Source organism: Cygnus olor, chromosome 5, assembly GCF_009769625.2.
Source record: "Cygnus olor isolate bCygOlo1 chromosome 5, bCygOlo1.pri.v2, whole genome shotgun sequence".
NCBI classification, from domain to species: Eukaryota; Metazoa; Chordata; class Aves; order Anseriformes; family Anatidae; genus Cygnus; species Cygnus olor.
In genome coordinates this window covers 56535511-56552943 of record NC_049173.1, presented here as the reverse complement: position 1 = coordinate 56552943, position 17433 = coordinate 56535511, and the positions used below count along the sequence as shown (strand labels likewise).

General features: G+C 34.1%; 1 protein-coding gene across 3 annotated transcripts in view; it reads right to left on the bottom strand.

Annotated features, from left to right (window-relative positions):
• Nucleotides 1-17433, bottom strand: part of LUZP2 (leucine zipper protein 2) — a 261711-nt gene that overhangs the window by 90574 nt on the left and 153704 nt on the right. For all 3 annotated transcript variants that reach the window (XM_040559468.1, XM_040559471.1, XM_040559470.1), the window contains exons 5-8: nt 17245-17362; nt 15695-15765; nt 12941-13022; nt 5954-6016 (exon numbers count right to left, since the gene is read on the bottom strand). In XM_040559468.1, the coding sequence (XP_040415402.1) occupies nt 5954-6016; nt 12941-13022; nt 15695-15765; nt 17245-17362 (334 nt within the window). The remainder of the gene's footprint in view (nt 1-5953; nt 6017-12940; nt 13023-15694; nt 15766-17244; nt 17363-17433) is intronic.

Here is a 17433-nt window from a genome sequence, read left to right as displayed (position 1 = left end):
CATTCTCTAGAGCTTGGCTTTGAGCCACCTTGCCCTCAAGATCTGCAGCGCTAGAAAACACTGATTTGGATAACACTGGGATTCACAAAATTCTCTTCTCAACTACAAGGACCAAAGATTTTAATTACGTTTCAATGCTGCCCCTGTTGCCTTCATTGAGAGCTGTGTGTGCAAAGGACAGAATACAGCTCTTTTAAACTTCATTAGTCAAGATGCTCTCTAATACTCCATGTTTTGCTCCCTTTTTGAAATAACATGAAGTGAAGAAACTACTAGGACTTACTACTCTTTACCCTTAGCTTTTCAAGTATACTGGCCATACTGACATAGAAATAAGACAAAATAGAGCATCAGACAACTCTAGCATCTCCCCAGTGCCAAAGGCCCAAGCAATCTGATCTTCAGCACTTTTATAGAAGCTCACATTACGTAGCATCAGTACCCAGGAGCCCTAATTTTCATTTCCTTTCATAGGAAATTGGTATTGGAAGCACAGATTGGAAATGATGCTTTTCTCTACAGATGATGCTTTGCTACAAATGACAACTGCCTAAATTGGGATAAAAAGGTGTTACACAGTCTTGAGACCAGACAAGTATGACAAAATAAAGAATTTAGACATTTTGCAATTTTGGACTTAATGAAGGAGGATGACAGAAATAAGAATTTAATAGGGAGTGCTTGGAAAACACTTGATGAGTCAAGATATCAGAATGACTTCGGAAAGATCACAAAAGAACACTGCTATGACTTTCAACACTAATTGAAAAGTCAACATACAAATGATATTGCACAAAATCGAAGCAGACAGCCAAGACGTTGTGGTTAAGCACAGGATGAAAACAGATGCCTAATAGGTACACATTTCATTTTTAATCTTCTCGTCCATTAAGGATGCATTTTACCTAAACGTTCATACTTTAATGTGGACTGCACTTTCTTGTAGCTTCTGGCTGTGAATTAGATCCCTTAGAACAATGAATCTAGATTTGAAAAATGAATCAAGACAACAAAAATTTGGCAGTTCCTAGGACAGAGAGAGGTTCAGACTTATCCATTAAAATACTTTAATTGATTTTCTGATTATCCTTCAGCAGAACCTGAAAAAGCTCATCCTACTCTCTTGGGTATACAAGGTCAGGAAAACAGACTTTTAAAAACAAAGGCTTATTCTAACATTCACTGTAGCTGCAGTTGCTATCATGTCACTACAAGTATATCTCACTAAGAATCTGGATGCAGCAGGATTTGTTTACTTTTTGATCTCAAATACTGTCCTAAGAACCATCCTCACTTGATTAAACTGCATTTCCAGCTTTTCATCATCATTTTCAGGACAAATCATACTGAAATAATTTTAAATGTCATTTCATTAGATATATATTTTTTTTTTAATTCAAATGAAGTTGCAATAAGGCAAGAAGCAATATTGAATTTAAAGGTCTTTAGCGGACTATGCTATTGGAAACTGCAACAATACTCTTGTTGTTTATTTAACTTTTCTTTGACAGTGCCACTGCCTCTGATACTTATTGGTGTTTTCTTCTGAATTGTAGAACCAATGCAATATCCAAAGAGGGAGCAGGACTTTACCCAACATTTTTTCTATATGGGGACAGAGTTTTATACTTAGAAAACTCACAGTTAATTTTATATACTGAGTACAAAGAGCAAAGAATTACAATGTCTTCCTTTATAGGATAGTGTCAGGATGCAGTTTCAAAGCCTTAAAATTTTGTTTCTGCTTCACTAAGGGAGTTCATTTTTTTTCCACCATAATTCAATGCAATTCGATTGAATTCACCCCGCAGGGCATGAAATTCCCGATAGATCAGGTGGGACTTTAAACTGCCATGACTTTGCCTTTTATTAGTGCAGCTAAGCACAGAGAGATTGAAGAAAATTCTGTTTTAGGATGATTTACTTGACACTAAAGCTATAAGTACAATTTATACATGAATAGAAAAAACATATTGTTTACAAGGTAGTTATTTAAAACTATGCTTCTAAGCAGAAAGAACACATTACTGGGAGCTACAGCCAGATCCATTTTCCACTCCTGGTTTACTTTGTATTGCCTGTATTACTATGTGCCTTTCATGTAATTCATGTTTTTCAAAGTTCTGCTGCAGCCTAAACAGCAAAGAAATCTATTGCCTGATATAAAACACTATACCAACTTAATTAAAACATGGAATTGTTTTAAGTAGAATGTGTAAATAGATTAACATACTTTAATGCAGGTATACACAGAGATAGAGCGAAACAGCTTCCCCACAGATCATAAGAAACTATACCATCATATCATCTCTAATCACATGTAATAAAATGATTTACATTAGAGCTTTTTTTTTGTTTAAATACATAGTTATACTTAAGTACAATGTGAAGCAACTATAACATCCATGTGACAAAGCTGAATAACGTTTCACTACCTCTCCATACATAATATCAGTAATGATAGCATTTATTAAATTTTGGGAGGAATTCCTAACTTGCTTATCTCAAGAAAATTACACATAAATGTATATCAGCTGGAAGTCTTACATATTTTTTCAAGTGTTGTAGGAAGCACTGAGAGAACTCAAAGAGGAATGTTTAGACACAATCACTATGTACTGTTTACAGCACTTTTTCCCCTCCACACCAGGGGAAATTTTTGTTGCCAACTGTTTTTACAAAACCTTGAGCAGCCTGAAAATTACCTTTCTGTACATTGTCCTCTCCTCATATGCTACAGCACAGCTTCTGCATTCAGTTACAATGCTGCGGTTGTCTGTTCCTATCTCTGAATTGCAAAGTTGAATGACAGTAGTTGAATGTGCTGAAACACCAGAACTAAATGGGGAATTTTTACAGTCATGGGAGAGTCTGAGATTGCTGAATTACAAATATGCCAATATAAATAGACTGTAAATGCAATATTTGAAAGCAGGGCAACAGCAGCTGTGAAAGGAATTCCATTTTTGTTGTGTCTCTACCCATCTGTATGCAGACAGAACTGTCTTTTAATTACATATAAAATACCATCTATTAATTAAATATACAGCATACCCAATCTTACTAACAGGTTTCTTAAAAGTGTACTGTATATTCAGCGATTGGAGGTAGGGCTTAGATAAACACCGTTTCCTCAAAATCATACAATTTATTTTGTCCATCTCTTTATCAAACTATGAGGTCCTTAGTGAAGTGTTCAATAACAATAATTGAAATTCCAGAAAATCTGTTGTTAGTGGACTTTTAGGCAACTGGCAACATACTATAGAAGTTTTAATAAAAAGCCATTAGGTAGGCATAGCTATTAGTTCCTTCTCCACACACTAGCTAAAGCACATGACTAAGCAATCCTCTCAAATCAAATCTGTCTCATGGCAAGTTTAGTTAAGTCAACTTATGTTGGATATTAGAATAAATTTCTTTACTGAAAAGGCTGTGTGGCATTGGAATAGGCTGCCCTCAGAAGTGGTGTAGTCACCATCTCTGGAGGTCTTCAAGAAACGTGTAGATTTAAAACTCAGTAGCATGGTTTAGTGGTGAACTTTAGTAGTAGGTTAAAAGATTGGAATAGATGATCTTAGAGCTCTTTTCCGACCTGAATGATTCTATGATTCTAAGAAAAGCATGCTGGAGCTTCTGATTTCCAGGCCACTCTAGGATCATATCGCTTCTTCAATCACAAATACTGTTCTGTATTTCCTCCTAAAATATATGCAAAATAAACAGTGCCTACAAACTTTTCCAACAGTTCGTGGAATACCTTATAAGATGACAACATAAAAAATGAAAATATTTCAGATAGTTTGAATAAATTAAAAACAAACAAAAAACATATAACTTATGCAGACTTTTCCAGTATTTATCTATGTGAAAGTGTTTGGATAGAATGCATATACTATACCTGAATGGAAATACAATCAGTATTTACATTAACCTTCACCTCTCCCACTCACCTCTTCATCCAGCCCTCTTCTTTTACAGCTACAGTTCATTGCTTTTCCAAAGGGTATAGGCATGTAAAAGCCTTGCAAAAGCCTAAAAGTAGGACCTGATAACTTCTCATGCAATTTTATAACCAGAAAATACTTACAGAGCATCAAGACTGAATTCTGATTATCAAACAATCTCGCCGAGGCAGTACCATCTATCCTAGATGAATTTTAACTAGAGTACTGCATTAGCTTCCTTTTAAGAATGTCCTATTAGAGAGTCAAAAGTTTTCCTTTAGTCAGTACGCATTATGCAGACTCTTTACCCATAACTGGAGCTATACCAGATGTGGGTTCATTACTCATGTTCAGATTCTCTTTTAAGAATAATGTGCAAGCCATGCTAAAATTTCCCTTGTGACCCTTAAATTGAAAAAATAAATTCAGTAACACTGCCTTGGTGCAAGAAGTACTTTCCAAGCAGCATAGTTTTTTGTTTCTTCATTTTTTAAATTATGTTTGGCATTTCAAAGTAGAGAAAGTTTATATTTACATGTGTAAATATTGAGGATATGAACCTAAAGAAGCATTTTAGATGACAACCACCCAGAAATCATACGATATTTTTCCACATTCAGTTAAGATTACAAATATTGTCCTGCAAGGATGGTACAACCATACTTTTGACTTGTTCAAAGTATTAATTTTTCCACGTAAAATGTTGTAAAAGTATGTATATGTGATCCAGTCCCTGGGAAACATTTTAGTACTATTTCCTAAAAAGAGTTGTTCACATGCAGCTTGAAAATGAAGTCTTCATAGAAGTGCCAGTGGCTGACAAAGATTACCAAACAAATATAAGCCAACATAAAATTGCACTGTATGTTGCAGTCTTTGCTTTGAAAGGAGTGCAAGTGCAGAAAAACCATGATTCAGCAAATTAGTCTAATTGCTGTTCAACCATATATATACTTGTGTACTTAATCACTATTCTCTGCTTCCCCATCCCATCCCCTTCCCCCCTCCCATATGATCAGCATCATCCATATTAGCTCTTTTCTCTTTTTGGTATCTAAAAGACAGTATAAATAAAACAAACAAAACAAAAACATACCAAACATTCTTATGTTCTACTATTTTATTTCCTCTGATAAAATCTTTTATACCTGGGCAAATCAGGAAAACAAAAAGATTTTTTCAGCGTAAATGCTGAATGAAGATTTTCCTGATTCTTATAATGGTAAACTAGATGAAAAAACAAGGGGTAAAAGTATGTACCAAAAAGGTACAGGTTAAGATGTATTATGTTTGGTCCATTTGTACTCAGCCATTTAAATAAGATAAATTGAAATACAATGTACTAACTACGTATAGAAAAGCAATAGCAATGTCAGGATACTTTGTTTTCTTTCCTGTTTTATCTTTCCACCTTTAACTTTCAAAAAGTTTATTTTTAGGATCATGCAGTGCTCATGAATTTATACAAGTACGATAAAAGCTCAGATACTATCCTTGGGTAAATTTAGCACTCATATCATGCTTTTGAAAAACAACTACCTCAAGTCAAAACCAACCTTTTTTTTTTATATGTGGATTAATGAAGTAAATCATTGTCCATTATTTTTCATCCTCGGTTAATAAGCAGATATAGGTACGGTATGAATTAAAAAGCTATATTAGAAAAGAAGATTGAAATCATTATAATTTATTAGCCCATTCAGTCTAAGCTTAATTTATTTTTTTACACTCTAAAAATACCACAATGTTATAAGTAAAATTAATTTCTGCGATGAAATATAATACTTATTACCTGATATTCTGCAGAGGCAGATCACAGTAAGTACTGAAACTTCCATCATTCCACAATTCTAACACAAGAATGGGATAAATACTGATACATTTCATTGCTTTCTCTGTTGAATATTTGAGTAAAATCTTAAACATATTCAATAATGTTCAAAAATTGAAACTTCTTTGAAAATATCTTCTTGTATCTGTTGTTGACAATTACATGTTCCTCTTACCTCGTTTTGGAGGTCACGGATCATTTTGCTTTTCCTTTCCATTTCAGTCTTCAAAAAGTTAATCTAGAAGTTTTAAAAAAATGCTGAGTGAGTTTTTGAAACGTAGGTAAACATCATCTCAAACTTTTTTTTTTTTTCGGACTGGCTTTGAAAAAAATACAATTATATCTGGCCCTAACAAATAGTGTTCTAGTACCTTAGAAAACTATTGTTGGTCAACCACATCGGTATAGGTCACAGTTCTTTACTGAATAATCTATAAATGCATACTATGCATACTATGATATGTACTAGGACATATATAATGGAAAGAAGAAAATCACTGCATAAAAAGGCTTTGTACCAGTAGATATAGTATTTGTTCTCTGCAGTGAAGTCCAAGGTGATCTTAAGAAAATTCAAGATTTTATAAAAATATTATCTGACATTATAGTCTATAATATTTTAACCATCTAAGAACACCATATCTTTAACAGCAGGTTTCTAAAAGTTACTTGATTCGAATGCTATGTTACTGGCACTAACAAGATGAAGTTCTCAATTCCCATCAGACTGATCTGTGGAATAAAATGTAATTTGTATATACAATTGCTTGAATTTGGTCCTTTGTCCTATCAAAAGAGAAGTCACAGAACACTGTCACTTAAGAGAGCAAAGTCAGTAAGGGGTACATGGGATGAGTATCAACTGACACACATAATAGAGCTTCTTTTTTAAATGCTTCCCAAATTTTGTCTAAATAATTAGGTAGGTTATGGGAACACTAACTATGTACAGATACCAATGAGGATCATGTTTTAACAAAAAATGAATATATTCAGTACTTCTCTAGCGATTATGTCTGCAAATAATGAAATTTGGTCTATGTACAATGTATAATAAATATCAAGTTTTTGCACAACAACAAAAGTCACAATCTAAGTATGAGGTCAGGATTAACTGAAAAAATAAGAAATTAACTATTCACGATACATTTTCTGCTGTTTAAAAGATTTGCCAACTACCATTCAATGCTTACAAAAAATATATTGCTCTGTTAAAGAGCATTCTTTTTCTTCACTCTAATTCTCAAGAGAATGTTAATATTCCTTCAAAGCATATCACTTCTATCTAAATATGAATATATATGAAATACCAAAAAAGATACGGTAATGGATTTATTGACTGAGTGCTCTCTATACATAGCCTGTAAATATAAGCTTGGATCTTCCAGGAAAAAGATACCTATGACACCACAAAATTGTTAATTTAACCAGCAAGTTAAACTAGTAATTTATGTTAATTGCTCCTCACATATACCTGCATCTGATATCACTTTTACAGACATTCTAAATAGTGCTAACTTACACATTTTCATTATTCAAGTAAACTAAAACTGTAAGAACACTACTTTTTTTTTTTTTAAAAAAAAAAAAAAGCTATACCAGCATTAATTAAGAAGCCATTCATTTTTGCTTGCATATTACAGCAGCATTTTTAGAGCTGTTCTACTAAATCTCTAACAGCTGAAGAGCCACTTGTATATCTGTAGAGAGCTACATAGGAGGAATTTATAAGGCATGGCTACTGGAACTACTATATAATCTATCTATCCATTTAAGTACATCTATGTCTATAATTTCATGCTTTAAGGCAGAGGAGTCTGTACCAGATTATCTGCATGATGCTTTTAGTCAGTCCCAAAGACAGGGAATAACAATTTTGCTTCAGAATCTGAAGTCATAATGTACAGTTTAGGGGCAACTTGCAGTGCACAAACTGCTTTTCAAGAACAAGTGTAAAATTTGGCTTTCTGTCTCCAAATCTTGATAGCATAATACACATGAATAGGTTAAAGCATAATACACATGAATAGGTTAAAGCTCAGCTTTAATATAAACGTACACAAAATGAAAAAAATTAAACTATGAAACTTTCTACATAGAATCATAGAATGGCTTGGGTTGCAAGTCGCCCTTCAGGATCCCCTAGTTCCAACCCTCCTGCCATGGGCAGGGACACCCCACCAGACCAGGTTGCTCAAAACCCCATCCAACCTGGCTTGGAATACTTCCAGGGATGGGGCATCAACAGCTTCTCTGGGCAACCTGTTCCAGGGCCTCACCGCCCTCATAGGAAATAATTTCTTCCTAATATCTAACCTAAATCTACCCTTATTTAAAGCTACATCTTTTCCACTTCCTACCCGCTCTTTTTTCTTGTTTGACATTCAGCTCTTTCTTAATGTTGGCTGTCTTTAATTACTATCTAGCTGTAATTATGAAAATATGTAATGAAAATGGATTGGTGTTCTAAGGCTGAACTGCAATATTAAGCAAGGACACTGCTTCTGTCTCCTGGAGACAGACATTCAAGGTACTCAGAGCTTTGTGTGCTTCAGAGCTCATTATGTTTATTAAAGGCAACAGCTTCCATCCAGTAGCCTTTACTCACAGCAGTCTGTGACCTTGAAATGTTCAAATTAAATTTTCCCCTATCGAAATACAGAATGCTTTAGCAGATGGCAGTGATCTAATTCTAAGAGTCAGACAATAGTTAGTTATTCACTACAGACGAAGGATGAAGGAATACCAATATAAAGTCATTACTGCACAGTCAAAGCTCAGCTGTACACTTATTCGCTTACCTCCAGACATCTTGTACATTGTTCAGGACTAAGACCTGAACAGTTAAGATAGGACTGAAATACACTCACCAACACTTAACTACTTAGGTAATATTTCATAGCCCTTGTATACTCAATATTCATTTTCATTGTCTTATTTTCAAGTTAATGTAGGAATTGATTCCAAAAGCCAGAGAGAAGGGGTTACACTATTACATTTAAACATAAAAATAAAAAAATTCCCACCTTTGGAAAAAAGTGTTTGGCAAAGTGTTAAATTCTTCTGAAAGCAAAACTAAACATATATTTTTGCCTATTAGGATTTCTTAGATGAACGTAACTTTTAAGTTGTAAGCTGTATTTTAATCAAGAAACATTTTTGTCACAGACATTTAGGACTTGGACCTGTCATAAGAATTGTTAGTAAACAAAGCACATTGCTCAAGTGAAATGGACGTTCTATCTTTTTATGAAAAACATTGTAAGCATGAGTTGAAGATAGCTCTAAAGATTCTTGTTTGTCAGTGAATCTCTCTGAAATCAATTTTGCACGTTCTATTTGTATTTTACTACTAAGAACACCCTACTGATATCAAATTAACCATATCATGGTGACAAGTCATGAACAATCTATCACTTAATTCTAATTTTTCATAGTGAATACCGAGAAGCTGGAAAAAAAAAGATTTTATGCTGACATATTTTCTGCTTTATTTTGACAGACTGTATAACAATTGTATTGTCAAACAACTCCATCACCATGTCTTTTTAAAAATTGTTACCATGATATAAAATAGCAGCAGGAACAAAATGAAAAGGCAGACCTAGCTTCATCTACTTACTCTACCTTCCCTGTTTTTTTTCTTCCTATCCTCGAGGTCATTTTCCTGTTCCATTCTTTACTTTCTCATTCACCAACAACAGTCCATCTCATTTTATAGACTTTGAAGTTAATGGAAAACAACTTTGCAAATTTTTTCCTTCCTAAAAAATAACTGTATCATTGAGGATACTAACAGTATGAAGTGCAGACAAGTGAAGAGCCCTTATACAAAAACCTCTCAAGGGTTTGTTAACCTAGTGCAGAGATACAGAATCACTACTTATCTATGTATTCAAGTTCACTGAAAAAACACTTGAAAGTTACATAAATGTGTCATTTGTCCTCTGTTTCTTTGTTAACAAATGTGAAAATTGGTCCACACTCCCTAATTCTGTTTCTTGAAGAAGTAATTTCACCTCACATTTACACATAGTTTGACTTTATTAACTGCACTACAACCTATTACAAACTACTTTGGTAATTATTAAATGCATACCAAAAAGCTCTGTCAGCCTTCTACCTGCTGGCTAAAGAGGTCAACAGGTTATATGGATTTGTCCTATACAGACAGAACATTTTGTATACGTATTGTACACCTAAATCCAGCAGAATGCTCTTAACAAACATAATTTTAGAAATATTTCTTGAAAGATAAATAATCCATAGTTCTATTGTGAGCTGGCAGGTACACCAGAGAAGCTCCTCACAATAAAAAGCATTCTGTAAGACTGCATTTGACCTTGAACTTTGCAACATAGGACTATTTGAAAATTTAAACCATCCTCACCACAATAGTTTTCCTCTGCACATTTTATTATCCTGGATAGAGGCATGAATTGAACCTAATTCTACAATATAATTTCTAGAAAAAAAAAAAAAGCTTGCCCTAACATGCTTGGCTTCTCTAATCCTAAAGAGTTAATAAATAAATAAATAATAGGCTAAACATGCACAACAAATTTCATAACATTTGTGCTATCCTTTATAACTGTTGCTGACAAATCATTTGTGCAAATGGTAGTGAAAAGTGTTTCTGTATGTTGCACAAGATTTGGTTCTAAAGTGTAATGAATTGCTGTAGCTGTAGCATCTTTTTTTCTTTTGGTTTACTCCGAGCCCTTCAATACTTTCCAGGTTATTTTTCATGTAATTTGACTGATGTAATTCTTGCAAATTCTTGCATACTCTTTTGGATTTACATAATTGAAACACTCATTACCATCACACAGATCATATGTTCCCTGTTGAACATATACAAACAATCAACATGCTGTAAACATTATATTATGTCTCCTCAAAAAGAGCAGAAAATGAATATATATATATATATATATATACACACATATATACACAACCATTGTTTTCTCCAGCGTTTAATGCACATGGCTTTGAGAAATGTAATTCAATTCTTATTTACTCAGATAAAAATCAATATTTAGTTAGTTCACTGAGTCCTGTAGAATAAAATATGCTTAAGTTTGGTTAGAAACAAGAATCACAATTAGAATTAAATTCAAGCTTCCATTCTCAAGCTAGGCTTGCCTCGAAGTACCTAGACCTTCTTTCAAAGCAGTCATATCGCTTTCAAAAATACAGGAAACAGAGAAACCATCTGAAGAGTAACACTGTGTGACAGTAATAATATTTATTTCCATTTCTATTGCAGCTTTCATCTGAGGGCCCTGAAGCACTTTTTGAATATTCATTCAGTCTCACTGTAGTGGTGAGTTTCATTACGTACATCGTACCCTGCAGCATAAAGAAATAAATGTCACAAACCAAGGAGCCAGTATTGCTTTCCTTAAAATCAGTGGCAGATTTAATACTCTGTTATTGGCAAGTTTTAGAATACAGCTCAAGAGTTCAGTTTCTCTAACCATCTGACAAGTCCAAGTTCATTTCTATTATCAATTCAGAATGTGTATTTTTTTGTGTGTGTGTTTTCATTGTTGTTAGTTCGTTTGTTTGTTTTCCTGCAATGGATTTGTACTCTTCCCAAGTTCTATGCTGGAGGCTGAGTTTATGCAAGGCACTGTTGCTCAAGTTAAAAAGATAGCATTACATCAAAAAAAAACAGCCAATAATCCATTCACTACAGCTGAGATTTATTTAACGCAGCAGGATTAATTTTCAATACCAAAATCTAATATAGAGATTTAAAAAAAAAAAAAAAAAATCCACTCTTAATTTGTAGGGCTAGAATTTGCTCTGCCACCAAAGCGTCAATGCGTCTGGAAAAGACAACTTTGGAAAAGCATGCTTTGCATACTTATCAGAGAGGATTAAGTTCTAATTCTTATTTCAGGACAATATATCTTGCCTTAGTACAAAATCTTAAAACAAGGACAGATTTATGTATGTTCATAATAATTAACAAATTTATATATATATATATATATATATATATATATATATATAAAATATATACACACCCACGCATATACTCTTCCCTGATTACCAAGGAAGATCCAAGATACTCTTTTCAAGGTTCAATTCAGCATTCAGTTTACTTATTTTTTCCCAATCAAAAAGAGACGAGGGCTTTTATTCTCTGTAGAGGCCTACAAGTGCCAACAATCCAGTAATTATATGTTGTGGGACATGAAGGAACAGGTAAAACAGTATCTTTACCCTTCTGACTTCTGAGCAACAAAGGGAAAAAAAAGAGCGCTTTCAAAGATTATCTCAGCTGAAAGAAACCTGCAAGAGAAATACTTACTTCAAAATCTACCTTGTTTCTAATTAGAAGGGAGCACATAAAACTATTATATGTATATATATATATTATAAATACATACTATATATTTATAACCAAAATCCAGCATTACCCATATAAATGACAATTCAAAACTATATGAAAATTCAGGTTAAGCATTGATGTTACAAATGCTTAAGTCTGTAGTTGAAGGACCTACATGTGCCTTCCCAGCCTACTTATATCTAAGAATTAAGCAAAGATTTTTTTTTTTATTATTATTATTTTCCCCTGTGATAGCAAAATCTGGCTACTTATGTCCCACAGCATTACAGTGCTATATACAAATCCAACTAATTGTACTATTTATCCAGAATTAAAGCATGAAATCTTAATGGGACTTACTACCTTCGTGTAGTGACAATTATATCTTATTGTATGATCAAAATCAAGCTTTCTGCTGTTTATTTTCTTGCTGAAAATCAATAGCAAATCAAAAAAGTTAACGACAGTATGACAACATAAATTGGTATAGATGAGACATGAGGGTCCATAAAGGTAACCTCATCGGTGTAAGGACTTAGTTCCAAACCTCTGAGAGGCTAGGTACACACATCTAAATCCTACAGAAATTAGTGAAGATGAATATCTTAGGGTTTGACTTTCACCACATCCTTTCTTCTGAAGCTTGTCCAGTACTAACATAATTGAAACATTAGATTTTAACATAAGATTTTTTTTTTTTTTTTTTTTTTTTAAATGTGCAAACATATTTGAGATTACAACAAACTGCTGAGGCAGGAGGTTTAAAAATAAAAAAAGACAGAGGAAAAAGTAATGGAAGAGGGACAGGGAATCACTCACGGTAGCTTGCTGCTTTTCTGCTTTCTCAGCTGCCTCATTAAGCTGCTTTTGAAAGGCCTCTTGAAGAGATTTCATTTCTTCCCTAGTTTGTTGAAAACACAGAACACAAACTTCATCACAATTATCCATTAAGAAATTATTCTTCACTTTCAAGAAAAGGCACCTTTAATTACTCAGAGTAATGGACAGATGTGCTGTATCTACAGGTGTTGCTAATAACACTACAATGACCCCATGAACTGTAGTACCAATGCAAGACAAATTACCTATGATGGAAATTGTCTACCTTTCACATCTACCAAGAAGCATGCTGTGCAAAACATCTGCCAGTGCATAATTTCTAGCAAGAGATTGGCACAATAAGAACAAGAAAAGCAGGCTACTGAAAATACACTGAACTGGCACCACACTAATATCAACAGCTTGTTAAAAAAAGTAATAAAAATACTCTTATATAATTCAGCTTTCACTTGGCTCTTTCTAGAGAGAAACAAGAGGAAATTCAGTAGAAGATTCTGGCATACAACTGGACAAGAGAAAAAAAAAATAGTTGTTTGGATCAAAAAAGCTTTGCGTTACTGATGTAATCAGAAAATTTCTCCAAAGATGATTGCAGCAAGCTGAGATCCTCTGCTGGTCATCTCTTTGTACCCATGACAGATTTTGGAGCTGTTACAAAGTACCAGAGTGACATATTTCAGAACAGCTGCAGAGCATTATCAGTGCTGCTGCTTGCATGGACAAACCTCTAGGAATAAGGACCAACATAAAACTGGGTCTATATATAGCTGATAATTAAACCCAATGAAAAGTAAATTGGAGTGGAAGGCTTCTAGTTCAGACAAGAACAGAATTTGTGAGCTGCTGTTTCTTAGCTGACACCTCAATTACTTTTGCAATTTTGGGAAGGTTGGTACAAACAGATTTAATTGAGATAGTGACTGAGCAGCATGAAACCAATGTATCATCAACACAGTACAGCTCCGTTTACTGTATAAACAGATGTGATCATTCCAAAACGTTGATGGTGCAAAACAATAACAAAACTGGAGACACCGTAGTAAGTGACCAAATTTTACTTGCAGCTTGAGAAGTACTGAAGAACTCACACAAAAGGAATAATAATAAAAAAAAAAATCTAATGGGAAGTCAGCAGAGCTAGCACAAGCCAAGATTCTAGCACTCCAAACTTTACTGTCATCCATCACCGCAGGAAATAATCAAAGCAGTGCTCGCAGACCAGACAGAGCTCACATTTGTCCAAACCAAGTTGATTGTAAGATTAATATTGTAATATATTTTGGATTGTGGTTCAAATACAGCACATTTAAGTGGAACCCTAAGTTCACTGTTCTTGAATTACTGCAGAAGTATTGCCTGAGTTTCTTGGCAAATAAACTGTGACCATTTGTTAAATTCTATGAGGGGGATTCCTTGGCACATTGTTAACAGTTGTTTCTTATATTGGACTTCCATAGCCCTCAAAGTAAAATACAGTGAGCTTGTAAACAGTTTTCAAGTACCCACAATACTTCCAAGACATTTTATTGAAGTATATATCAAAAGCCTTTTCTTTGCTGCAGGAGTGTGAGGGTTGCTCAGTAGCATACTGCATGTTGCATTGATTCCCAGTCTGTCTCTGGGAACTGCTGCTGTGCAGTAGTATACTCGGTAGTTGATACCCTTAGAAGCACAAGTTCACATTTCCTTTTGGATGGACTTTGAGACCAAGGGGACATTTAAGAAAGATATTAGGAAAATAACTTGGAGTATATGACTAATGTATTTAGTTTTCCCTTAACCCACTGGATTTTTCCTATCAGCAACTCAGAACATCTATTCACTGTGTAGTCTTAATACTTGTAAATCACTTAATGTCACTACTTTATATAAGAGTTGCGCAACAGTCAAACCACTGCAAAAACACAGTTATGTATGAAGGATAGAGCCCATGGCAGGGGCAGCTATGATGCTGAGAAATATACCTTTCAGTTGTATCAAATCCATATAACATATAAGTGTTTAAATAGAATAATTGCTGAACTAAATGCTTTAATCATTTAATAGATTTATCTGGAATATCTGAAAGATTCTGATGTATGTGATCCTTCTCCATGGAAGTAAAAATGTAAAGTTCTGTGGTATTTCATTATGGCTTCAATTTGTTTTGTATTGAAGAACTGAAGGTCGTTGTATTGCAAGCCTTCTATACAACAGTGTAATTTTGTATGTACTTCTACTAAATGCAGTATCAGCAATAAAAGGAATAAAGAATTTAAGTATTGCATTTCTAACAATGAAGGCAGTATGCACTGTACTTTAAGTTTTTAATATATGTTTTTCTTTCTAGACAAAAATTTGAGAAACATATTGTTTCAGATGAAGTGACCGCTCCCTATATTAATGTTTGAATTCCAATATTTAAGAGAATTAGGTCACACAGTGCTGAGAAATAACAGTACTAATGAAAAGAAAGTGTCATGTAGAAGGGTCAAAACCCTTTTCATTAGCAGATATCTCACTGTAGCATTTTAATGCCTTTTCCTCATATATGTCCAATATCAGCTTGTATGTCATTTGTTTTCAAAATTTCCCTGAATAACATTCCTTGCCTTTATTTTACTGTTATTCTTATGATCAGCAGCGCCCAGACTACATTAGTGTTTATAATTTAAGGCAGAAAGACGGATGGCCTTTTGTAATCTTATATCTTTTTGTCTAGAAAGGAAAGAAAAGGAAGAAGGTGTGTCTTACCTTTGCTTTTGGCCCAGTTCCAGCAGTTTCTGCACATCACCTCTGGCTGATGCTTCATCATTTTTCAAAGACTGGTAACAAAGCAAGAAACCAATTACCAAAGAGATCTTGAATGTTTCTCATTTGTTAAATGATTAATTGGGACCTCTTTCATAAAACATTCCCAGTGAATTACAGATATTAATGATAAAAGGTTAGAAAAGGAGGAATAGCCTGACTTTTCTCTTCAGCATAACTCACCACTGCTAACTGTACACATCTGTTTTGTCTGTTTTAAGTGAGATCTGATTACATGATATAAGTTTAGAAGCAACAAAAAAACATTAAGAAGGCAAGACAAATACAAGTGTGAGTACAGAATATAATACCAGAGACCTCTTTGCATATCTCTGGATCTCTGAAGCATTAAGTCTAAAATACCTCACAGTATAATTTTGCTGAGTACTACCTTCAACTTTGCTGCATAAAAAGCCCATTCTAAAATAAAGTAGCTACATGCTGGATCACATTTCTATAAGAAATAAGAAAAAAATATATTATAAAAAAAGGAGTGGTAAAGTATTTAAGGCAGCAAGGCGGGGGGGGCTGGTGGTGGTGAGAAAATGTTCTATAGGTAACAGTTCACATTAATTAGAACCAGAGAAGTCTGGTAAGACGATATAACACAATAATGTACTATAGTATATTACTGACACATAGTACACATTTTTTCCCGTAAAAAGATAGCAGGATGCTACTCCATATATTTTTTCCCAGCTAGCTTATACCATCATAAAGGTAAATATGCAATGTCAGAAAAATACCATCCATTAAAAATGCATGTAATACAGGGAAAAATCTCAACTTAAAGGGAGTATGAACGTTTTCACTAGGCCAGCACATTGTATCAGTCAAAGACAAACATGCTCTTGAGTGATCATCTGGTGATTTCAGTACTTTGAATCCAGAGCAGGATCTTTACTTTTCACTCTGAAGTGCTGATTGGACTGTGAAGTTAATCTGACTATTGTCCTTTCAGTTTATGTACAATACCCCCAAAATCTCCCAAATTAAATGCAGAAGTGTCTCAGCTCTAGTTGGCTGACTGCCAGCTCGTCTAATACAATTTATCAGTTGAACTTGTAAAGTAATCCCCTGCAGTAAATCCAGTGACTCTGTGTAGATGGCATATCAGCAAGGTAAAGTCAGCAGCTACACTAGGCTGTGTATATGCAATTTGTCAGCAAAGATGCAGCCTACAACAGTAAAGGAAATCCCTTCCTAGTAGCTGCCAGGGTAAATAGGCAGGGTAAGTCCACTAATACAGCTTATTCTTATTCTGTTCCTCTTTTTGTTCTACTGTACTATATTTTATTTATTGAGTAAATGGTCAAAGGGATTTCAGATTCATTCAGATTGCATTTTCCTTGAAAACATCCATTTTACTTTCAGTGCAAGACCAACAAAATTATTATTTGCATATTAAAATCAGCAACAACAACAACAAAACACACATTTTTTGAAGTAAATAGGCTGCAATCCTATGTCACAAAACCCAGATGTAACCCAACCTGGAGGTTTACTTTAATTCCCTCAAGTTCTTTAGAAGTCTTCGACAATTGACGAAGGATATTACTCCTTTCCTTAAAGACTTCTTTCAGCTGTCTCTCCAGTTCTTCGTAGCCCTGTCTAACACAGAAAACAAAAGCATGAGATCCTCTCACAACATTCCTCAATGTATTTGAAAACAGTTCACCCAA